Source organism: Epinephelus moara, chromosome 11 (genome assembly GCF_006386435.1).
Source record: "Epinephelus moara isolate mb chromosome 11, YSFRI_EMoa_1.0, whole genome shotgun sequence".
Taxonomy (NCBI): domain Eukaryota; kingdom Metazoa; phylum Chordata; class Actinopteri; order Perciformes; family Serranidae; genus Epinephelus; species Epinephelus moara.
In genome coordinates, this window is record NC_065516.1 from 12,815,938 (window position 1) to 12,841,371 (window position 25,434).

General features: G+C 41.0%; 1 protein-coding gene across 1 annotated transcript in view; it reads left to right on the top strand.

The window, feature by feature from the left end:
- The window catches only part of myo3a (myosin IIIA), a 97,207-nt gene that overhangs the window by 69,076 nt on the left and 2,697 nt on the right, over positions 1-25,434 (top strand). Inside the window, exons 24-35 of the mRNA XM_050056451.1 lie at positions 1,084-1,166; positions 4,730-4,810; positions 5,069-5,274; positions 5,364-5,475; positions 7,317-7,479; positions 7,586-7,672; positions 8,058-8,181; positions 8,259-9,642; positions 10,847-10,991; positions 16,067-16,158; positions 19,176-19,216; positions 24,357-24,602. Coding sequence (XP_049912408.1) covers positions 1,084-1,166; positions 4,730-4,810; positions 5,069-5,274; positions 5,364-5,475; positions 7,317-7,479; positions 7,586-7,672; positions 8,058-8,181; positions 8,259-9,642; positions 10,847-10,991; positions 16,067-16,158; positions 19,176-19,216; positions 24,357-24,602 — 2,764 coding nt within the window. The remainder of the gene's footprint in view (positions 1-1,083; positions 1,167-4,729; positions 4,811-5,068; positions 5,275-5,363; positions 5,476-7,316; positions 7,480-7,585; positions 7,673-8,057; positions 8,182-8,258; positions 9,643-10,846; positions 10,992-16,066; positions 16,159-19,175; positions 19,217-24,356; positions 24,603-25,434) is intronic.

The following is a 25,434-nucleotide window of genomic DNA, read 5'->3' on the forward strand; positions in this document are numbered from 1 at the left end:
TCCTTTCAAAAACAAAACAAAAACAAAAAAGAAGCATCTGAATAGTGATTTCGACGGTGATTACCATGGCAACAATTAAAGCTTGGAAACATTTGGGTCAGCCCTGCTTGATACCTTCCCCCCCAAGCCAAAGGGAAGAGAGACTAGACATCTTTCACGCATGAGATGAGTCAATACAACATGACAGGACAGAGACATACAAATGAATTCTGGTGTGGTGTATAGTGCTAAAAGCTATGAAAATGCATGCCAGCATTACTTTTGTGTATTTCTTTATTTTATTTAATCATTAAGCTCAGTTGGACATGTTTTAAAAAACTCGTTTTAACAAAATAAATACAAATTTTAAAAAGTATTTATGATTTTTGTAAAGGGAGTATAATTTTAACCTGTTGTTAAAATGACATTACATTTGGTGAAGAGTGTATTATGACTTGCTTAGCAATCAAAACTCAATATTTGGGACTTGGGACTTGCATGTGATTTGCAGAACATTCACTTGGTCCTACCTCTGACGTTCACTGCAAGCTACTTTGGAATTCTACATTTGTTGTAAAGGAAAAGCAGATACTTTAGCAAGCGAACTCAGTCGAGCCATCACCTATCTGTCCAACAGAAAACAGACCAGCCCCACGTCGCTCTTCTTCCCCATACTCTCCATCAAAGTGAAAGTCAACACCAGATTTTGGAACATGCTTTGTCCGCTTTGTTTTTTGCCACACTATACTTGAATTATTTTCTCTGCTTCTTGGATGCATGCTGCTACTACCCGGTCACCACCTTTTATAAGGTCCCAACCTCAACTTAACGCTGTCATTGGCTGGGGGCTGTGTGCCCATAAAGGTCCAGAACAAAATAAGAAGAAAATCCAAAACATATAGGCAGAGGGCACAGTCTCTGCAGATAAGCACACCGCCGCACACTTTTGCTGGGTCATAAGTGAAGATTGAGAGGGATTACTCCTGTATGAGTCGATATATTGTTTTTTAGGAAAATCCTGTATTGTATACCTTTAACTCTCCCCTAGTGGGTAAGGGCAGTTTGTGTTAACTGACTCTCATCCTTTCTTTGTTTATTTCACAGGCAACCTTGCCCACACCAAGGGTAAAGGCATAAACACAATGCGCAGCCCGCGGACCCCGACACGCACCATCACCTTCGCCAAGGTACTTACAGCACTGTCTGCATCATCACTGTATTATCCTCTTCATCAAGAACTTCCCCTGAAAAGTTGTTTAATCTCTTTTTCTACACTGACCACCAGAGCCAAAAAACACTCTGGAATTACAATTCAGCCTCTCTTGTCTCTGCATTTCTGTTATTAGCAACTGTAATTAGAGCTTCTTCTGTTCTAACCTGTTTTCTCTTGTTTTTTCCCCACATCTCTGTCTCTACATTTCTATCGTAAAAGATGGGAGTGCTAACCTTATACAGTTCTTTTTCTTTCAGTGAGGTAATCAACATACTTCCATATAGTTTGTGTTTGAGTGTATGTATTATTTTTACCCATGTAGACATGCTTACTCACTTTAGATCTCCTAAGAAATACAAATAGATGCAAATGTAGTAAAATGTAGTGTCAGTGGCAGCTCAGTCCTGTGTAGATGTTACATAACATGTTCAACCTAATTGCCAGAAAACCACGGATGTGATATGATATGATTTTATATTATTTTATAGTGGATATGTTAAAACTTTACATTTCTTTATGTTTCAACAATGCTGTGGTTAGGAAGTGGTTCGGTTTCATTTGATTATTGAATTATATATTTTGGGCGGGGCAACACAATGGATTGATTCAAGGTCTGAGAAAAGTGCACGTCACACACTGAGCGAGCCGCCTGTTAATGACTTTGTCAGCAAAGCAGTAATGATTGTGCTAAGTGGCTAATGGGCATGTAGCTACTTGCATGTTTCAGATGATACATCATGTTTGTAGTCGACGAATGATGGGCAAATGTTTGCCCGCAGAGTTAAGATATCACCTTGGGTTCGTCCTCCAACTTCTCAAAATGATCTCACGCTTTGGATTTCTTGCCCGACATGTTATTAACTAGCCTGTGTAATAACCGCAGGTACCAGCCCTGCTGGGCGTGGCCTCTTCCTGTGTCTGTCCTTTCAAATTAAATTCCCACATGGCCCAGTCATATAGGTTTTAATTTATTTGGACAAGGCACAGCTCCTGATAGAGTTTCACGTTTGTTTTATTTTTTATTTTGTTCTGCGTTTTTAATGACCTTTCTGGTCAACTAAGGGTTGGATGACTACTAGGGGGCAGCTCTAGTACACACCCCATCAAAAAGAATATCATCATCATTCTTATATTTTATAGTGAAAATGAAACGCAAAAATTACCATGCCAACTAAAATCACAGCTCATAACATAGTTGCAATATCTATCAAATTAATCACAACATGATTTTTTTGCATAACGTGCAGCCCTACCATCCCAGCAGGTGACGCAGCAGTTTCGTTGTCATGTATTTGTGCTTTGCAGAAACATTCAATGCCAACATTTTCCTCTGGCAGCTGGGTTGAATTGTTTACAGTTATGCAGTGAAAGCTATTTTCACTGTATGCATACAGTCTGTGTGCGTGTCGATGTGCTCATGCATGTGTGCAACCTGTACAATGCTGAGAGCTGAACGCATCAGCACGTCCCCATCTTCATTTAATCATCTGAGTGTAGAAGTATATGCTGTGTTAGGCCTTCTTTCATATCCACTGCTGTAGAGGACTGTCTGTTTATAGCACCATGCCTCATGCTGATGACTAATTTGAGTAAAATAACTTGCACACTGAATCAAAGTTTTTAAAAATCACTGAAGACAGTATTAAAACTTTAAATCTTGCAATCAGAGCATGCAGTAATCAGCCTGAGTCTGTCTGTGAGCAAATAAAAATGTCCTTTAGTGAATTTGTTTGTAAACTGCGGCAGGACACAATTGCAGCGCCTGCAGGCCTGAGGCCGTTTGCTCACCAAAAAGCAATTGACAGTAGCTACATTTAAATGAACTGTGTTTGATGAGTTCTTGAATCTATTTCCGTTCATCTGCATATGTTAGACAAAAAGCTCATCAAAGGCTTCGCTCTTCAGAGCCACAATGAGCATTCAAAATGCTATCAACAGTATTAGCCTGATGGCTTGCTATAAACTGGTTTCTTCCAGGAGAGTAGTGCTGAGAATTAGATGTGGAGCTGGTGAAAATGTAACGAAATATGTGCATAATAATACATTTGTGTGCAGTATTTAGATTCATATTTATGAAGCTTTCTGTGTTGTCTTTATGAGAGCAAATACTGTGTGTTTTTTAATGCATTTAATTAGAGCAGTTGTGAAGCATGAAGTGGATTCTGAATTTTTAACTGAGAATAACACTTCTTAAAATAATAGCTTCAGCCGACAAGTAACTATGCAGACAGTACACTTGATTTGGCACCTGTTTTTTGTTTATCCCTTTTATACGTCTCTTTTGCAGCCTTCTCGGGAATTAAAGCTCACCCCCTCAAAAAAATGCTTGCTTCCTGTGCCTCTCGATGACACAGTTCAAATGCAAACGGTGATTGGTGATTTTTCAAAAGAAGATAAAAAAGCTTTGATTAAAAATGTAGTATACAGAAAAAATTGTAATGAAAATATGACCTACATTACAATTTTAAAGGAATACTTCACACACCAACTGACCATTGATGTGTACATATATATATATATATATCAGTTACTCACCCTGTTTAACATTTATTTTGTGAAGAAAACATTATTTGTCTTGCATGTCTCCAGGGAAAAAATAATCCAAAAATGGAAATAATTCTTGATGAACTGAAAACATCTGTTTGCAAACTCTCACACAACCTGTGCAGTTTAATCCAAGTCTCATTTATCCTGTCATATGCTCACTACCTCCCAAACACACAGCTCTGTCTGACAGGGTGCTGAACTGACAGCGAAACTTATCTATGCTCTCTTCAAAGCCAGACTCCATTGACAAAAACAGTAATTTTACCTCACTGAACACAGGAGCTGCTGGTCTATTGTAGCCTTGATCAGTTAGTCTGTTTGTGTTATTGTGTGACTTTGGTGTTTTAGAAAGGTAGCTCAGCTTCACCAAAGTCACACAATAACACAAACCAACTAACTGATTGAGGTAGAGGTAGACCAGCAGCTCCTGTGTTCAGCGAGGTAAAATTACTCTTATTGTCAATGGAGTCTGGCTTTGAAGAGAGCATAGATAAGTTTAACTTTCAGTTCAGTAAGCAGGCCGAAAGGGCTGTCTGTTTGGGAAGTGCTGAGCATACGACTGGATAAATAAGACTTGGATTATACTGCACGAGTTGTGTGTAAGCAGATGTATTGATAGTTTTGTTGTTGTTAAACACGGCCCCCTATTACTTCAATCCAACAAGATTTTTTTTACATTTTTGTATTTTTTTGCATTTGAGAAAAGCCAACTTTCCTTCATGAATTCACTTTAACACAGGGTAAGTAATTGATACAAAAATGGTCATTCAGGGGTTGAAGTATTCCTTTAAAGATGTGAATCACCTACAGGTAACTGTAGGTCAGTATCCTCATTTCGTCCTCCTGTGCTCAACTCCCTGCTTGGCTTTGTACCAAAATATTCCCTTGTATCTCATGAAGTTGAATGTAAAAACATTCAGTCTATAGAGACACAAACACTACACCATGAGTTATTGTGATTTTTGACCAGCTGTGTGTTTGTATGTTCAGCCGGGTGAACCCACAGACCAGCCTTACCACCCGAGAGAAACCACCAATATGAGAACACAGACAGTGGCCTCGTACTTCAGAGTAAGTTTGATATCTTGGTGTATATCTTCATTCAAATTTAGGTTCAAAATTCATCTGGTATACATGGTTTTCACTGGACAGGAAGGGGATGAAAAATTGTATTTATGTCAGAAAAATGTAGTGCAGTAAAAATTGCAGTATATGTCTCTTGATATGTAGTGGAGTAGTTTAAACCTGCACAACATGGAAATACTCAAGTAAAGTATCTTGAATTTGTACTGAGCTACATTTCACCACTGCACTCTTTACTCTTTCTAGTACTCTCTGATGGACCTGCTGTCTAAGATGGTGGCAGGGCAGCCTCACTTTGTTCGCTGTATCAAACCAAACAACGATCGCCATGCCAATAAGTTTGACCGGGAGAAGGTGCTGGTTCAGCTGCGATACACCGGAGTCCTGGAGACCGCAAAGATCAGAAGACAGGGCTACTCTCATCGCATTCTGTTTGCTAACTTCATAAAGAGGTCAGCGGGCTCTCACTTCACACCAGAGATGATCAAATGGATCAGTGTGTGATGTATTACAGTCCAACTGATTACACTGACTGTTACAGGTACTACATCTTGGCTTTCCATGCTCATGAAGAGCCGGCTGCGACTCAAGAAGCATGCGCTGCAATACTAGAGAAGGCCAAACTGGAGAACTGGGCAATGGGGAAGACTAAGGTACTGTATGCACTGAATGATTTGTTTGCAGAGAGCATACTAACTTGTCAACAGCAAGCTTTCATTTTGGCCTGTAATCAAGTTAGTTATGACCTGTCCATTTTCATTTTAACCAATGAAAGTGGAAATTAGCGCCGGCTAAAAATGAGAAGCTGCTCTGAATTTTTTGTACAGTCTTGTTTTGTAGTTTTGCTAATGAGTATCTCAGAACTCAGTCATTTGCACCAATACATCCAAATAATTTGGGTCTATGGAGGAGTAGTATGGGCTACTAACAATACAGATTGGTTGACATGACATGGTTGAGCATGTCATTGAATGTAAGTTCAAGCTCCACCATTCTTACTTCAAGAGTGACTGAGCAAGACATTGAGGCCAAGTTTAACCAAAGCTAAGTGCAGGAAACGGTTTCACTAAAAAAGGCTTAAACAGAACCCCATTGAGTCACTGCGTGCAATAACTCTGTGCAATAGCTCTGACAACAAAATAAAGCCCATATGAGCTTGCCTTTTTTACACTGTCTCATCATTATGACCACATAAAATATCCATGAAGGCAAGGCCATGTAAATCAAGACTGAACCTTATTCATTAACACTCCACAACTCTACCAGCTTCTTGTAAAACATGTTTGCATGAGAACGTATTTGTTTGAAAACACGTGCCACCTCAGTGGAAGGAGTTGTACTTTACAAGTGCTCTCTAGCATGATTTATTATAAATAAGATAGGGATGCACCGAATATTCGGTAACCGAATATATTTGGCCGAATATTGCAAAAAAACACACATTCGGTATTCGGTGGAATAAGTTAAAAGCAAGGCTGAATAATAGCGGCGTGTTTTGATAACGCAATCAAACAGTGTGCCGTGACGCGCGAAGTAAAATGTCGGCAGTGCGGTGATCCATCCGTCACCGCACTCACATTTGCGACTACAAATAGTTTTGAGCGAGCAAAATGGGCTTAGATCATTCAGTACGCTGTGCGAGCAGCGAATCTCACCGATTGTGGGTTGAATGGGGGTCACAGACACAGACAGTAATGTATTCCTGTCAAATACGGCGGCCATCGGCTTACCGGCGATGGAGAAGTCGGCTCCAATAATATCCTCTTCTTGGCGTCATGACTGCCCAGAAGTACCTGAACAGCCGAGCCAGCCGAACACAGACCGTACGTGATGTGTCAGAGGAGAAACGAGCCGTTCACGGCCCACAAACCTCACCGCACTTTAGGGACTGTTCTTTACTTATGAAGGGACTTGTCAGGGGAGGAGGGTGGCTGGTTGATTCTTATTTTATTTATTTATTTTATTTTGATCCCCCCTATGTTAATCACTTATTGATGCTGTTTTTGAAGTATGAATAAGTCAATAAGTAATTTATTCCATTGAAATATCATTGATGTATTATAGAAAAGTGATTTATCTTTTTATAAATGACAAAAGGCACATCTGCCTCATTTTTGCTGTGGTATCGTGATACTACTCAGAACCATGATACTTTCACTGGTATCGTACCGTGGGTCCCAATTTTGGTACCGTGACAACACTAATCTGGAGGGGGTTCATCTGCAAAAACTAATGAAAAACTAAATGATATTCGGTATTCGGTACTCGGTATTCGGCCAAGCGTTTAATATTATTCGGCTTTGGCTTCGGCTTCGGCTTCGGCTTCGGCCACAAATTTTCATTTCGGTGCATCCCTAAAATAAGATTCATACTTGTAGCTGAAGCCATGGTTGCTCAGAAAAAGATGCAATTTGCTGTTCCAATTCAATATTAGTAAGTAAAAAAGTAACATAAATTTGACATGGTAACATGTTTTGTTTGTCCCCTCTCTCAGGTGTTTCTCAAATACTACCACGTTGAACATCTGAACCTGATGGTGCAGCAGGCCACACAGCGGATCATTCTGCTCCAGGCTTATGTCAGAGGCTGGCTCGGAGCAAAACGATACCGGCGGATATTAAAAGAGCGAGAACAGAGTGCTCTGGTGCTGCAGTCAGGTAAATAAAATGTGCACTCTGTTATCTTCCAGAACATGAAGCAGTTACTGTAATTTTAAGTTTTAAAATCCAATTTCTGTTTTGATTTTTGATTCACACTCTGCAGCTTACAGAGGTCATAAAGTTCGGAAGAGGGTGGCTGATGACAAAAGCAAAGCAAAGTTTGAGGCCTTCATTGTCCAGTTTCAGGCTGGTAAGAACAATCTGAAGCTACACATATACGTTTTCATTTCATATTTACTTTGCAACAACTCCCAATCCGTTTTTCACTGCCGCTTACTCATATCTAACTGTCAGTAACAGTTCTACCTCTATGTAGGTCCAAGCAAAGAAATCTCTGGTCTTACATTTTTCAGTTTCTTTAGTATTTCTTTAGTGCATGCCCAGTGTACTTAAATGGTCATGTATTAGCGTATTAGTATGGACGGAGATTATTGCAGATTGTTTTCATTTTACGACGCCATTTTGAAATGAAAATTTATGAGTGTAGATGTAGCCGGAGATGCAATCTGTTATCCAACACAGTCTAAGCTTGGTTTAGTTGCACTGGTTTACATCTCCCTTGTTGCCTTCTTCAGTTTGCAGGGGCTATCTTGCAAAAAAGAAATACAAGGAGTTGGTAGATGAGAAGAACAAAGCTGCGACCAAGATTCAGGCTCGCTACAGAGGGCACAAGGAGAGGAAGAGCTTCAAAAGAAAACGGTATGAGAGAGGAGGAAGTTTACACAATATAGCACTGAAAAATATCTATAACAAAGATGTACCCATTTTGTTTGTAGGGAAGCCAAAGAGAAAGAGAAAGCAGAGAAGGCCCTTAAAGAACAAGAGGAAGAGACTCCTGAACCAGAGACGATCACCAGTGAAGAAAAACCTGCTGCTCCTGACAACGAAGTAACAAATGAGGAAGACGAAACTAAGGCTGCGGTGGTTCTCCAGAGCAACTTCAGAGGCTACAAAGAGAGAAAAAAGTTTAAGGAGAGGAAAAAGACGATGGCTGGGGCCGAGCTAGAGTTACCACCAAACGTAGTGACAGAGCAAGAGGAGCCTACCAGCAAAGAGGAGGAAGGGGAGAAGACAGGTAATAAACAAGAGGAGAATGAAGATGAGGAGGAAAGTACTTATGAAGCAGAAGAGAATGATGACAGTGATCACACGCAGGTGCCAGAGGATGACGAACACACAGAACTGGCAGATGAAGCGGTTATTGAGGATGCACCGGCAGCAGATGCTGTAAAAGAAGAGCAGGAGGAGGATAAGAAGGAGGAGAATCGTCAAGAAAAAGCTGCAGGGGAAGAGGCTCCTAACGTAGAAGAAGAAACCAAGGCTGCCACTGTCCTCCAAAGTAATTTTAGAGGTCACAAAGAGAGGAAGAGGTTGCAGGATGAAGGCAAGATCCCAGCTAAGAAACAGAAACCAAAAAGTCCTACTGCTGAAGAAGAAGTGCCCACAGTGAGCAGCCCTACAGGTGAGGAAGATGTGCCCCCAGCTCAAGCACCAGCAGAGGAAGTCAGCAGTGAAGCAACAGAAAAGGAAGAAGAATCAACAGTAGCTCAAGATGCTGCAGATGTTTCTTCAAGCGATGTCAAGTCAGAGGACCCAGACGAGGCCAAAGCAGCTGTGGTGCTTCAGAGTAACTTCCGCGGCCACAAGGAGCGCAAACGACTCGAGGAGGAAGGAAAGATCCCGAAGAAGAAGAAAAAGAAGGAGGAGGAAGTTACACCAGAACCTCCAAGAGAAGAAGAGGAACAGGTAGTGCAGACAGAAGAATCAGTGCCAGAATCCCAGCCGGATGCTTCTGCTGAGAGCCCAGAGGGACTGGACGAGGAAAAAGCTGCTACAGTCCTTCAGAGTAACTTCAGAGGCCATCGGGATCGAAAGAAACTGAAAGCAGAGAGGGAAATGAAAAACAAAGCAAAGGAAGAAGCTGCCAATGATGCAGAAGAGGAAACTAAAGAGGAGGCAGAGGAAGCAGCCCTGGATGTTGAGGACGTGATGATAGAACGTAAAGAGGAGACAGATGCTGAAAAAGAGAGACTGGAGGAAGAGCAGGCTGCAGTGAAGATCCAGAGCAACTTCAGAGGGTACAAGGACAGAAAGAACCTGAAGGCCAACAGGCAGACAGCGCAGACAGAAGCTTCACAACTAGAGAACTTCTCCAAACAGGTAATAATATCATTTTAGGTTGTACAGGGGGTGACAACGATTAACCATTAGTCCGTTTTGATTGGTTACACATTTCAATCTATAGGTTAATTTAGCAACTCTTCAGTTCACTGCACAGCACACCACCTGGATCTGGTGGAAGACAAACAGCCAGCTAACCACATTAACAAAGTGCACTACCCACTCTCCAGTTTATACTGATTAGCTAACGTTAGCCATGGCCTCTCTGCACTGCCCAACAACTGGGTCAGATGAGAGCTAGCTAGCGGCACTGCTCATTCCATGATTGCTGCTTGTAATGCCATCCTGACTCAACAACGTTGCTGTGGAAACACTGTCCCCACCCTTTGGTCTCTCTCAGGACACCCCTGTGAGCAAGTGGCTCATTTTTGGGCTGAAAACCCCCTATAGCATCACAGTTAAGCTCTGTTAGAACAGTGAGCAGTGTCAGCAGGGCTAGTGGTGCTAACATAGTTAACTGTGCTAAACAGGGTTTGCGGCTCAAAATAAACAACTTACATCCAAAAGATGTAGGCAGGGCGGAGCAAGGTTTTTATGTATTTATTACCAGTTGGAGGGTCGCAGAGCTGCGCATAAAGGGGAAAGAATAGATCAGCCATGTTAAAATAGAGAAGAGCCGTGCAGGCAGGAGCCGCCTGTGTAGCAGCTTTGGCTAACTAAAATAGAGGCACTCAGTGGCGCACTGCGTCCATGTCCAATGTAGTTTGGCCATAACTCTTTCGAGGTTACCTGGTGGAGACCAGAGGGTGGCTACCATGTTTCCACAGCAACATCATCCCGCCATGAGAACGGCTTTAGCAGTGTTAATCCAGAATTAGCAGCACTGCTAGCTTACTTAGCTCCCACCCGAGCTAGGTGGTGCACAGTGCAGACTGGCCAATGCTAACGTTAGCTAACCAGTGGAGACCAGGGGGAGGGCAGTGAGCAATGTGTTTTTCTGTATGTGAATGCGGCTAACTATCTGTCTGTCTGTCAGCAAAGCCATCAGATAATAAAGTAAAAGGCATTTACAACACAAAACATTTACAATACAAATACGTAACTTTGCATTACTTTGTTTTTTCCTAAAAAATTAACCTGTTAGTAATGGTGTCGGGCTATTGAAAGCAAAATTACCCAATCACCTCTTTAACACATCCTTTTTCCCCCACTCATATATTATTTTTCCAAATCTCTTCAACAGATCACAAAGACTTCTCAGGACTTTCTGGCCCTGCAGCAGAAGTTGAATGAGATCATCCAGGCCCATCAATCAAACCCCGAGAGCAATGGCATGTTTGTGAGAGGAAAAGCAATCAATGGCTATGCTCCCCAGATTCACCAATCAAGTAAGATAATTGAGATTATGCTCTGTGAAAAACAGATTATAAAGCAATAAATGTAATTCATAATGTTGGCGTGGATTGACCTGAGGTTAATGTGCATTTTTGGTTCTGTTTTTGAAGCTTAGGTAATTAAGGAAGACAGGCTGTCTGTCTAAGGAGGACATGTTTGTATTCTCTTAGTCTATTCATCCCTCACTAGAGACTTTTTTTGGTCTTTGCTGCACTGACGTTATCCCTCACAGACACACAGCTGAATGACGTTCATTCACCCACATAAGTCAGAGTGCAACTGTTTCATTTCCTGCTACACTGAACAAAAAAGGAAACATTATTCTTTGTAAATATAAAGGGTTTGAGACAGGAATTGCTGCTTGCTCAGTATTTATTATTTCAAAGTTAAGGTGTGTGGGCTTGTGCCTGCTTTTTCCCCACTGTTCTTGTTTTCTTTATGTTAAGAAAGAAGCAGAGATTTTATTACCGTCTTCTCACAGAGGAAGCCGATGTTATCGACGTACGCCGTTCTCTTTTCTCTCTCGTGACGCTTGATTAGATCAGGAAGCCGGGGAAAGTCAAGTGCCAACACAGGAAGAGCTTCTCTACCCAATGTGTCATCAAAAATAAAATTTGATTTGCACAGGTGATAGGTGTAATTGCTTTTGGGGTGCTGAGCAGGGGGAGGCAGCAAATTGAAAGTTCACCGTCTTTGCAAAACAGAGCTGGCAGCTGAAATGTCACTGTTGTCGTGGGTTCAGGTGTCTTGAGAAAATAATGCAATGATTATGTAATAATACCAATGACTGTCTTTCCTTAGACAGCATCATGATTATTTTGGCATTCAGTTGATCTTTGGTGACTTTATTGTGCTGTCACAGACGAACTGCTTTCCCTAACCTTGAATTAATGATTTAGTTTCCTCAAACCTAACCACAGCTGCTTCACTGTGGCTACTGAGGCCAAAAGTGGCAATCCTGGTAGATGACAAATTGAATTTTCTTTGAATTTCTGAACATTCTCAAGTCAGTTGCTTTTTTAACATAAGGCAACCTGACTGAAGTAAAATGTTGTGAAAGAGTAGCACAATAAGGAAGAGCCATACAGACACACAGATGCCAAGATGTCAGTTACACACCAATATCGATGTAAGGTTGCTAACATTAGCCATTAGCCATTAGATCGAATACCAGATCGAATAAGGTTCCAGGTTGAGTGCGTTGAACTGAGCAAGGTTCCATTTTATGGTTTATAAATTAAACTTTTCATATGTAGGAGGAAGATTTTATTTTATTACATAGTCAAAATCCAACTTTAACAAAGCGTTTTATTGCCAAACCGTAACTACACCTTAACCATAGTTGTTGTTCTAAGGGTGATCTTTCCCAAACTTTAAACCATACTGTAGTTGCCATGCACAGATTTTGTAGGAAAAAAAAAATTGTTAAAGGGACAGTTCATCCCAAAATCAAAAATACTTGTTTTTCCTCTTACCTGTAGTGCTGTTTATCAGTCAAGATTATTTTGGTGTGAGTTGCCGAGTGTTGGAAAAACTCAACATTAATGTCTCTTCTCAGAAAAATAAAGGAGCTATTTTCTGTCTACTGAACTAGACCAGCCATATCACTGCGCAAAAGAAGACATGAATCTACTCATGGATGAGAGGCTTGTGCTTGTGACAGTGCAAAATGCAGACATTAATGGTGTCCTCCTCGGCTAAGCTGTAATGTTAGCTAGCTCAGTGGTGACCTGTGATCTCGTAGAGTAAAATTTTGAATTGTTGATTTGAGGGTGAAGTGTTCCTTTATTTATACCTTAACCATAGTTGTTGTCCCAAGCAGGATCTTTCCCTTACCTTAATCCATACAGTAAATCCCATGTACAGATATAGTCAAAAAGAGATATCGTTAATGTTGCCATTGAATACAATTTATTTTTGAAAATGTACAGAATTGTCCAGTAGCAGTGGTGGGCAGATTTTGTTGCAACTGGACAGATCCAGGCTCGCTGTTTCACCCTGTTTCCAGTCTTAATGCTAAGCTAAGCTAACTGACTGCTGGCTCTATCTTCAATACTGTACAGACAGTACTAATGCTTACCAAGAAAGCAAAAAAGCATGTTCCTTAAATGTCAAACTGTTTCATTAAGTGAAATTCACTTACATGCAGTTGCAGTTGTACTTTTAGATCTGCTAATGTCTGGTTTCATTTTGATGTCAGATATACATAGAGCTAAGAGTGAAACATAATACACACATGACTCCACACAGAGTTACTGTTAGAGTACAGTGTTCCTTTAATCTGGGCATGTTTGCCCTTTACAGGCTTTTCTTCAGCACAGCAGCACAGTGCCTGAGGTAAAGCAGAATAAATTATCTGTGTTATTTCCAAGGACTACTGCAACTCCCGATTAAATTATGCTTCTCAGCCCCACTAGGTCATTTCTCCATCGACAGTCCTAAGCTGTAAATTTCATTGACACAATAAACCTCATCAGAATCATTTGTGACACACACAATGAAAGCAGAGGAATGCCAGTCACATTTGTTCTTCATGGGAAAGGTCGTCAAATGTTAATCACGTTTTGCGAGCGAGCGTTTCAAACAATTATGGCAGGAATTAATAAGAGGGTGTGTGAAATCGGTGGATTTAGTTGTTTGAGCAATACAGCTTGACCTTTAGATACAGTTGTTCAATATTACAAAGTTTTCACCTCCGTTACCTAGGAGCTTCTGCACATGATGGATTGCCGTGTGTTTTCCCCTCTTGCATGAACGGTGATTAATAATGAGCAACAAGCAAAGGTCATTGTAATATGTTCATAATTGCAATTACAATCACATGCCAAAAGAGGAATTTGTAACAGTAATGACAGATATGATAGATTGCAACACGTCCACCACAGTGTGGAGCACGTGGTGCATGAAAAGCTGCTCAGCTGGTCACAGACTCTCTCTTTATGTTCAATACAGTGCAGGAAATCAAAGTTATAGGACACTTTGATTGTGTCAAAGGTTGGTTCACATAATCTCTGTTGGAAAATTCAAACTGCCAAAGGCCTTAGGGTTAAACTACAGTATGTATGGAGGAAAGCTCAATAAGTACAACAGAGTCAGAGGTCGGCATGGTGCCACATCACACTCAATAGTCTCTGTCCAACCAGCCATGTGTGTAATGATACCGCTGGCTCTGGAGCTGTTTGATCATGATGGTTAGCCACAAAAGTGACAAAAATAATCGACAAATCCCTGATGACCTGACGGTTTAACTCTTTTTGTAGCATTTGCCCAACCTCCTCTGAATCCCATCACAGTGGAAAAAAACCTTCAGATCACTTGGTATCATGTTGTCAGGTCGCAGGTTTCTGCAGACAGTATCACCACCTTTAACAAACTTTACAGCTGGAGTATGCAGTTTTCTGGAACAGGCACCAAAAAGCGCGAATTTGAAAATCACACCTTCCTCCTGTAGCTTTCCCCTCTCTGTCTGAAGCCCCTCCCACCAGGCGACCACAGGCAAATGCACTCATTTCATACAGTAACCCCAGTGTTGCCCATACATTGAATTAAATGAATCATTTCTCATTGAACATTTGCATGCAGCACATTCGCTCAGCTCCTCCTTCCTCTCGCTCTCGCTTAGCCACCCCCTAAGCCTCGCTCCCTACAGCTATGGGCTGCTTTGCTGGGGGGAGAGCGGGCAGTGGCTCTGGGGCCGTAATGGCTTGAATTCGGCCGGTGCAAACCCCCCAGCACTGGTGTTACAGTGGGCTGGACTAACTAATGTAACAACAGCAACAGAAAGTTTGTTGATCTGGCAGGTAGTCAGGGCTGATCTGTAGCAGAGGGGAATATGTCAGAGGTCAGTGTGTAATTCGAGGCTCTAACTAGCTATATCAACTTGAATTAGCCACGGCTATGAGCCTTTGAATCCGGTTAGCAGAAGGCTCAGCTATTAGCACCCCATACTTTCCGTCTCATAAACGTTTTGTTAATATTGACATGTGTTTTATTGTGGGGTTTTAGACCCTCTTTCAGACTCTTTCTGATAAGTCTGTCTTCTTTGTTTGGGTTGCTCTGCAGTGTAGGCAGTTGTTGCCAGTGCTGGAATATCAACTTTTTCTGCAGGCTTCTTCGCCACTCTCACTTTCACTGAATGTGTACACACATCTGTATTTGTAGAACAATCAATAGAAACGCCTGCTCTCTGACATGACCTGTGATTGGCCAAAGTTTCCCATCATGGGCTAGATTTTCTAAAGCCTGAAAGCAGAGCCAAGAGGAGGTGCAGAAGTCTAGTTTTCTCTCAGACTACTTTAATTACATTGCTCAAAGTTTATCATGGGATTTTTGCCAAATGAGCCAAAACAAAACTGCCTACCCCAGCTGTAAGGTAGGACAGACTAAAAATAATTTTAGCAAATAGTAATGTTATGTCTCAAAGCTGAAAAAGCAGGAGATGTGGTACTGCTTTTCTTTAAGATGCAGTGTTTTTAGACAGAAAGCCTTTGGGATGCCCGGGTCCCCGGAGGGAGAGGGGTTTAAGGCGCCGTCCATGTATCCCAACAAGTCCAGCCAGGGACTGCAGTTTCATGTCATTCCCCATCTCTCTCTCCTCTCATTTTTCTCCTGTGTGTGAAAGAGTGAAAAAACGTCCTTTGCCATTAAAGTGAAATTAATAATCCGTAAAAAAAAATAGCCTCTCTTTTGCTACTGTATATTTCTTATATTAAATTTATCACAGAAAATGTAGGAAAGCAGACATTTCCCTTTTTAACATTAACCTCAGTAAACCATGATGCAATGCAGATGCAGGACGATCATAAACTCTTTAAACTCCCCATATAGATAGACACCTATTAAAAGTTGTTAAAAGGCATTTTAGGGTGCCAAAAAAACATCATTAAAAAGAATATTGTAGATTAATAATGTGTAAACATGTGTTTGAGTTTCAGTTTTCCTTTCAGTGTCCATTCATTTGAATGCTTCCTACAGGAATCATTACCCAGCGTCTTCCGTCTAACTTTAACCGCTCAGCACAACATAAAACTCCTGCCTGATGTTTTCAACAATCTTTGTCACTTTTCAGCAGAGAAGAGAAAGTCTAGGACCCCCCGCCGGACCCAGCAGCCAAAGACCCTCAACACACCAGAGGACTCCACCTATTACACCCTGATTCATGTGAGTCACAGAAAAAGAGACGGAGAACAATTTCAGATATTTACTACAACAAAGCTTTGCCGTCAGCTGCCATGTGACAACGTAACTGCTTCCCCAGCTATGGGCCACCACAATGCACTATTGATTGGCAATTTTTTTTCCCGTCTGCGCTACTCTTAACTACAAGAGGTACTGTCCAGAGTTTCTTTAGTACATTTAGTACAAATAATTTTCTTCAGCAGTTTGTTTTTAATGTTTTTTATTCAGTGTTCTCATCATGCAATTATTTGTAATGTTTCATGATTTCAGCGAACAATAGCCGAGCGCAGAGTAGCTCTTTTTGCAGCACTTAAGGTTTGTTTACAATGCTGTCAGTTCTGTTTAATTGACCTAGTTATATAACGTATAATGCATCTCATCAATAATTTAATCAATTAATAATGGAGACGTGAGATTCAACTTTTGATAAAGAGTAAGAAACTTTAGCAGTAGGAAACTTTAAACACTGTAGTTTAAAAACATGATTGACCCGATAATAACTTGATCACTCCCTGATAAATTTAATGATGCAAAATTTGCTCAAAGGTAAAGAGATTTAATATTTTAGAAATGCTTCTATTGATTGAAAAGTGAATAGCTGTCACAAATGTCTTGTAGAACAGTGGTTCCCAACATGAGGTCACAACCCCACAAAAGGCCACATGAATAACAGAGTCATGATGACAGGATAAACAGGATAGGAATGCTGAAAAATATAAACAGTATCTGCAACACAAAAATCTTGTTTGTGTTTGTTTATATTAATATTTGCTTTTTCTATAAGTTACTGGACACTTTTACCTTCTTAGGCCTTTAAAAAAAATCAAATATATCCCTAATTGTTGTAATATTCGCAATACAAGACAGAATGGAAAGACAAATTTGCTCCCTTGCTTCTCCCCATTGGAGTTACCTCTCTGGCTTTGGCAACTTTCTGCCCGCCTCTCGCATTTGGCACCATGGCTACATCAAGGAGTTGAGCTGTCCGTCAGTGTGTAAATGTGATTGACACAACATGAGGTCGTATTTATTTTAAAAGTGCAGCTATTTTGGACAAAAAATATAGACTTGGTAGCAAAGGCCTTATAAGTCTGTAGACATGCTAGCAGCTCTGTGAGGTTGCTCTCAGTCACAGCAGTTGTATGTGCTTAATGCTAATGCTAGCATGCTCACTGTGACGACGCTAATATGCTGATGTTTCACAAGTATAATTTCGATCATGCTTACTTTAGCATGTACAGCTGAAGCTAATGGGAAACAATTTGGTCACAAACCAAAGTATTAAGCAAATAAAAAGATGACCGACGGTGGCGCTAGAGGACAGATTATTACCAGATAAAACAAAACACAAACTTGGATAGAACAATACAAGACACAAATTATAATACAGTAAGCACTGTGAAACATGACTGATCTCTCTTCAAAAAAATAATAAAATGATCTCAGTCAGGATCCAGTTTGAGTTCTGCTGAGCTCGTCTCACTCCCAACTCTTTGACAGTGGACCTTGGCAGGAGACACTTGTACACAGAGGCACCCTTAGCAGCGGTATGATACACACAGGGCAGTGGCTTTTTCTGACACTGTGGGCAACTTCTTTATTTTCAAAAGCAAGAAAGTCCACATAGGGCAGATGGAAGGGGAGGGAAATGGGTCAAACAAACTCTGGACTTTCACCCTGGAGCCAGCTGACAGCTGTTGGTTTTCTGTGTGAAACCAAAAGTAAATGGAGTTATTTTAATAACAATGTATTGTACTGATATGTGCAGCATACTATGTGAGTGACATATGTCGCATGACGTGTGTCAGGCGACGTTACATGACATTGGTAATAACTGTGGTTATTGTAAGCCAAACCATGATGGGGTTTTTGTAAACCTAACCACAGGGACGGTTTTTGCTATGGGCAATGTGGGCAATCTATGTGAGGGCACACGAGCGCCCTCCAAAAAAAAAAAAAAAAAAAACTCGCCAGTTTTCTAGACTACCGCTCATTTCCACGTCAAGTTAGTGGAGTGGGCGCTGGGGCGCCCCTATTATCACGTTTCAACCAGCAGCAGAAAGGAAAGGCGAATCCTGGCGGTTGTGTGTTGAATGGGGGTCACAGACAGGAATTCGGCGGAGGCTCATAGTGCTCTGCGGAGCAAGATAACGGCTTACCGGCGACAGAGAAGTCCGACTCCAGGTCCAGTAATTTCCTCTTTCGTTGGTGTCATGACTGCCCAGTNTGATACTACTCAGAACCGTGATACTTTCACTGGTATCGTACCGTGGGGGGTGGGGAGCGGTGGGGGTTTGTGGGCCGAGGGATGGTTCGCCCAGGGCGTAAAACTAGCCAGGACTGCCTCTGCCTAACCAAATGCTTTGGGTGCCTAAACCGAAGGAAGTAAACTTAAAAATGAAGTGTTTTAACTTCTTTGTAAGTTTATTTTAAATACTATCTCCATTCAAGGAGAAGAAACTGTATTTTTCCTGTAAAAAATTAAGTTTATTTTGAAGACACATTGCATGTAACAAGCGTAAATTGACACGCCATCACTGAACATCCAAAACTGACGCAGGAGGGTACCTAGGGTGTTTCATTTCAACGTGTACCAAGTGTCTGTATTTGACGAGTTGGGATGAAAAAGTGTTCTTCTGCCAGTAAGGAGTTCAACATGTTGATCCCCAGAAAAAAAAGCTGTTAGTCCAAATGAGGATTTATGTAAGGGCACCTTACAATTCCCTCTGAATGCTCCACTGAGCCCGAAGTGGAGCCACAAGGTCACTGAGTGCCTGAGGAGCCTGATTGTGTTGTTGTTGAGATATTTGCTGCTAGCGTGGTTAAAATTTCTCTTTGGCTAACTGGTCTCAACTTTTAAACTCAGTCTTTGGGGGTTACAAGCCAAAGGTTGGGAACCACTGTTCTAAAACCACTTTCTTTTTTGCTTTAACTGAGCACAGAGATTGGGAGTGTTTGATTGACGTGTAGTTATCTCTCCTCTGTTTCTCTCCTCCCAGCGGTCCGTCCAGGATGATAAACGCAAGCCCAGGAAAGAGGAGTAAGTGTGCAAGTCCTTACTTCAACCGAATTTTAACAACCTATCACCACTGTTTTTAAGAGGTTGGCCTGCTGCCTGCTTGCTTGGCACAGCGGGTCAGGAGTAATGACTATAGCCCAGCGCCAACATAAGGACAGTGTCTGGGTCCAAACTTAATGATCTGCAGGATTACACACATCTTCTGTGAAATTAATTAGCCTCATCTTTCACCTTGGTTACATTAGCTAAACATACTGAAAATTTAATGTTAGGCATCAGGCATATTTGGTGTGGTGGTATGTAAGGTTGGTGACAAAAGGTGACTGGAGAGTGTGTGTGGATGTGTGTGTTCATGCATATGTATGTGTCGCACAGGCCACAAGGTGAGCGTACCGCCCAGAGTGAGGGGGTGAAGATAGACCGATAGGGCTGTGCTGAACAAGAAGGGGCCAGGGTACTTTATCACAGCAGTCTGAAGAGACACACACACACACACACCTTGATGATGCACACACACAGTGCGACACAGCGTTAAACATCAAGGGTAATAATTTGTAAGCAGATAAATAAAGCCAGCGATGGACAGGAGCAGTTTACATGCATCATTAGGGATGAGAAGGTCAGCAGGAAAGATTGCATCTCTGGCTGAAGCTGACAGCAGAGGAGGATGGGAGATGGGAGAGCGTGGGTGGTAAGAAGAGTGAAAACTGAAGAGACAGACAGAGGTGATGATGGTAAATGGGAGTAAAGAAATACAAAAGGAGAAATAGGGAGGCAGAGAGAAACAGTAATGGCAAACCACAGATTTCTTTTATTGACAATATTAAAGCAATGATCTATCACATGTCTGTTTTGCGCCCTCTATCTACAGATATGACACAGAAGGGATTCAGCCCTACTGCCAGCTCAATAAACCATTCTTATTTGCTATTTTCAACACTCAGTGTTGATGTCATTTCTGTGGAAAATTCCTCTGTACCTGGGAAAAGGGTGTGTTATGTTTCCGAAAGCAGCAAAAAACAGTCTGATGAAAATAATCAGAGGAAAATCCAGGTAGTTAGTGTGAGCAGTGAACCAGTGATGAACCAACCCTGGTTCAGCTATCAGGGCTGAACTGGTTCCCTGGTGTCTGAACCAGGTGTAAATACAAATTACATAACTACAAAAGCTCAAGCTTTATCCACTGAAATCCAAAAACAAGAGCCGACAACCATGTTTACAATAACTTCCAGAAAACCCCTGCATCATGTACATAAAATGAAATGTTGCCTCAGTTGGTTAGTGTTAAGCTACCTACAAAAGGTCCACCTAAACAAAATCACCATTAGTTTAAGTGTACAGTATACAGTATTTAGAATATTCCAAGCGTTTAACCTTGGTGTCAGACAGCCCTTTCCGACAGAAACTAAAATTGTTATCGCAAAGCCACAAGACTCCATTGACAAAAACAGTAATTTTACTTTGCAGAACACGGGAGTTGCTGGTTTACTATTGCCTCCATCAGTTTGTGTTTCGGGTAAAGCAATGGAAATATTCCAAATATATAGCTTCCATGCTATTAGATTTAGATTTGGTTTATCAAAGATGCTAGCAAAGCAACAAAATACATCAAATAAGCACAGCAGAAATGTGTGATATATAATATCACACATTGATATATATATATATGTGTATATATATATATATATATATATGTATATATATATATATATATGTATATGTGTATATATATATACCGACTTATCATTTACCTTATCATAGCACCAGAGGAGAAGGTTTTTATCAAAAAGTTGTCAGCAAAGCTATTATGGTCGATCCAGGGGGGTACATGGTAATCTGGACCTGATTGATTTCATAGCAATTCTTTCAATAATCATTGAGAAATTTCACTCAAAACCAAAAATATGAACCTCATGATGGTGCTAGAGTTAAAAACATTAGGATACCTGCAGTGCTATCTATCAATCTCAATTGTTTTGGTGTGAGTTGCAGGGTGCTGGAGATATCGACCGGAGAGATGTGCCTTCTCTCCAGTATAATGGAACTAGATGGCACTCAGCTTGTGGTGCTCAAAGTGCCAAAAAATACAATTGAAAAACTCAACAGCAATGTCTCTTTCCAGAAATCATGACCCAGTTACTCAAGATAATCCACAGACCTTGTTGTGAGCAGTTTCATGAAGAACCCATTTTCTTTCTCCCAAACTACACCCGTCAACTGTATCACCATGTAGGAGGAAATGTACATCTACTGCTAGCTCGCTTAGCACCACTGAGCTATCTAACGTTACAGCTAAGCGGAGAAAGATGTCATTGATGTTTACTTCTCACTCTGTCACAAGCACGAGCCTCTCCATGAGAAGATGCACAATGCCACGTGCTTTACTTCAGTGTTATTTGTTAAATTGTTTTCAGTGTTGATCCAGTTCTTTGTGTAAAAATGTGTTTCTATCATTTTATTCAGCCAGAAAACAGGGAGGTAATTACCATCAAACAGCACGTCTATCATGCTTCATCAGTGGGAAGATTGTGTTATTTGCAATTACAGTTATAAAGTCAGCTTGGGCCTCATTGCAGTGTTAGATCATCAGAGTTTACTGGAAAATCTCCACATGGGAATTCTCTTTTTCTCACTTCTGTGCAAATGGAGGTCAGAGCGGAGGTTTAACTTCATGACAGCATCCCTGTAGCTGAGGGTGAGGCTGTGGGGCTTTATACCTCTAGATACTGTTGGCTTCATAATTAGCCTCCTACCATCCTTTCCTCTGTAATCTGTCAGTTACTTGTCTGGCAAAATAAGTGTCTCAAAGCAAAATCCTGTCAGGACATTGACTTGAAAACATAAAATAGACTATTTTATCCTTTATCTTCTTCAGTAAATGGAAAAAAAATGTTTTCAAAATGACTACCAAAACACATTTTTGATAAAAGTCGTATCAGCTTGGGAGGTCACAATCACTTGTGGAAATTATTGACTTTTTCCTTCAGATTTTTCCCTTCACTTTAATGCAGAACAGACCTATTTATGTGTTTATTTGACAGGGACAATGCACAGCTTCTTAGCTGTGCCAGACTTTGCTATAAGCTATTTACATCTGTAGCCACTGGGCAGGAAACAAAGCATGTCTGTTGTGAAAATTAACAAAAAGGCCATTACAAGATTGTACATATTGACTACACAACAGCAACAACAAGATGTTGTGTAAGGTGCCACAAATTCCACAAGTAGGTCAATAGGCACCAACAAAGACACAGAGAATGTGGATCTGAAAAAGCAGCTCACATGTGGGAGGACACACTGAAAACAGAAAGATTAAACCTCATTTTTTTGAGTATATGGTTAGACCCAAGTTTAGACCCAAGTCTAACCATATCTGCTCAGTTTTTGAAGTTTCAATGAAAGTATTTGTTCAGATGTCGAAGTGGAACCAAACAGCACCAAGTCATTTGTCAGTGTTTTACAGATCAGGGAGCAAACATGGTTAGACCACAGCCACTGAGGCAAACTGGAAGTTAAAATGTCATGAATGAAAACAAAATATCTTGATAATATCTAAATGATTATCAGAGATCAAATAAACACCATTTTCATTTAAAACAAGATCAGAAGAAAGGATTAAGTCAAACATAGTTACAAAAAGTGAATAAAGCAAACATTTTCCTTACTTACAACAGGAAATCTAGAAACCTGTGCAGTCTGAATGTTCAGCTGTTGAGTATGCAGGATTTTGGCTTGAACAGCATGATAATCTTCACTGGACTAATAAAAAATGTATATTTTCCACCACAAAAATACCTGTCTGCAGCTGTACAATAATAGAAACACTCAGGATTTTCACAAACTGGTGCGTGAAGAACGCCAGCATTAAAATACTACGTCAGAAATATTAAATACAATGTATGAAGAGAAAATGTTATATAGACAGTTGGAGTTTCAAGCACATCTATGTCTAGTAATGTATCCAATCATATTTTTCAAGATAAATGGTAAATTGTACCTCTGATATCCACTGCCATGTGTATTAAAATGCTTTGTTTAAGTGTGTAAGGATATTTTATAGTCTCTTTGTGAGAAGACACACCTGTGATCTACCAGGTCTTGATTGCAGTCATTTAGGAGGGGTCTATATTAAGCCCCTGTGTTTCCTGCTCTGTAAGAAGTTGGCAAAGGCTGAAATGCATCAGTCTGTTTTTTTCTTTGTTTTAGGTCTCCCTTGTTTCCAAAACTCAAACTCATTATGTTTTCCTTTTTTGTTTGTCAGTGCATGTTAAGGCTGCACTGGTTCCTCAACGTTCCTAAATGGAAATGAAATCTATTGGGGGCTGTTCTGAATCACATGTAGTTGCTATTTCTGCAAAACCACTTCCTATGATATGCAACCTACATTTTACTGCTTAATCTGGACATTACTTTTTAACATTGTGTATCTCAGGACAGTTATCAAGTCAAGCACATTTGAAAACAACCCACAATGACCAACAGAACAAGAAGCTAAAATCTGAAATATAAGACCAAACAAAATTGACATGAACGTTCACAGCTCATACACACAAGTCAAAAAACAGCCACATTGGGACGATTCAAACTCTAGTGAGTAAAGTATGTTTTTAGCCTGGACTTAAAAGAGTCAATGGAGGGGGCAGATTTGATAGGTCTGGGGTCTTGGATAGTCTGGGACTTCAAAAGCAAAGGCACGTTCATCCCTGAGCTTAAATTCAGATAGCCACCCAGGAGCCAAAAAGCAGCCGACCTGAAGGACCTGGAGGTAGAACGGGTGGCTAGAAGGTCTGCAGTAAAGGAGAGGGCAGACCGTTTAGGAATTTTTAGACAAACAGGAGAACCTTAAAATCTTAGTGAATGGAGGCCAGAGTTGGGGGGATGTGGTCCCTCTTTAGGATAACTGTCAGGAGCCTAGCTGCAGTGTTCTGGTACAGTTACAGGCATAACAGGGATGACTGACTGATAATCCCAGTGTACATGAAGTTGAAGGCAAGCAAGAGTGTATAAAGGTGTGGATGATTTTGTTTTCATGACCGCCACCACTTCAAACTAGCATTTGGTATGAGTCACCAGACTGTATATAAACAATCACCAAAAAAGTGATGCCCAAGTGTCTGATTGTCCTCCTCTCATCCATCCCTTCCTTCTGTTCATGCTCCAGTCCAGGGAAGCTGCTGGATGTGGATGACCACTACTACCGTGAACTGTCCACCAGCAGGTCTGAACCCTGCATCCCCACAGAGGAGACGCCACCCAGCAGCCTGCCCGAGAGACGGCAGTCCATAGAGAGGAGAGGGTCTACAGAGACGAGGCGGTCCACAGAGCAGGAACCAGCTGCTGCCAGCAGACAGACCAGAGAGAGGGCCGTCACTGAACCAGCACCTCCCAAACCTGTCAGTGACAACAGGTACGTCCTTCTCTATGTGTTTGATATACCAAATTACCATCAATGGTCCAGAAAAGAGCAACAACTCAGAGCTCTTTTTTTGGAAAGCTGCAGAAAAATGGCCGTCATTATCAATATAACCAATGATATCAGCGTCTCTCATGCTTTAAAAGCAGCAGAGAGTTAACTTCCTATTTTGGAGATTCAGTGCTCTTTTAGGAGCATTCTTTGGACATGAACACAGCACGTTCATATGCGTCTCACACTTTGCACAGTTTGCATCTTGCCTATTTACAGTTAGTTCTGTGCATTGTAGACAAGCCAACTTGCCAACAGTTTGCAAGGCTGTTGGGTTAAGATGCACGCCCAAAAGAAAAGCCCAAATTTCTGGTTGAAGAAGAAACACACCTACTTTTAGACATCATGAAAGACTTGGATATCGGCAGGTTTTATGCAAAAATATCACAACGCCAACCTTTTCAAGAAGCTGGTTGAAGGAATAGAAGATGGAGGCGGTTGTGGTGTTCAATATCCAAACACTGCTTCCCTCTTTAATAAAAACAGCCACCAATGGGAAAACTTTGAGAAAAATCCTATTTTGACGCAAAGAAGCAAAATGGAACAAGAGCCAGCCGTTCCACTTTTCCATACTTTGACTTGATAAAGGATGTTAGGGCACAATAACCTGAGAACACAAGGCTGCATTTAAACAGGAATATTACTGGAATATTTATCCTTTTCATTAGCCATGTAAACAGCTTAGCAAGAATGCTGTCTTTATCAGAATAAGGGCAAAAACTGAAATATTCTGTGCATGTAAACGTACATGCAGACACTGAAATTCACATTATCA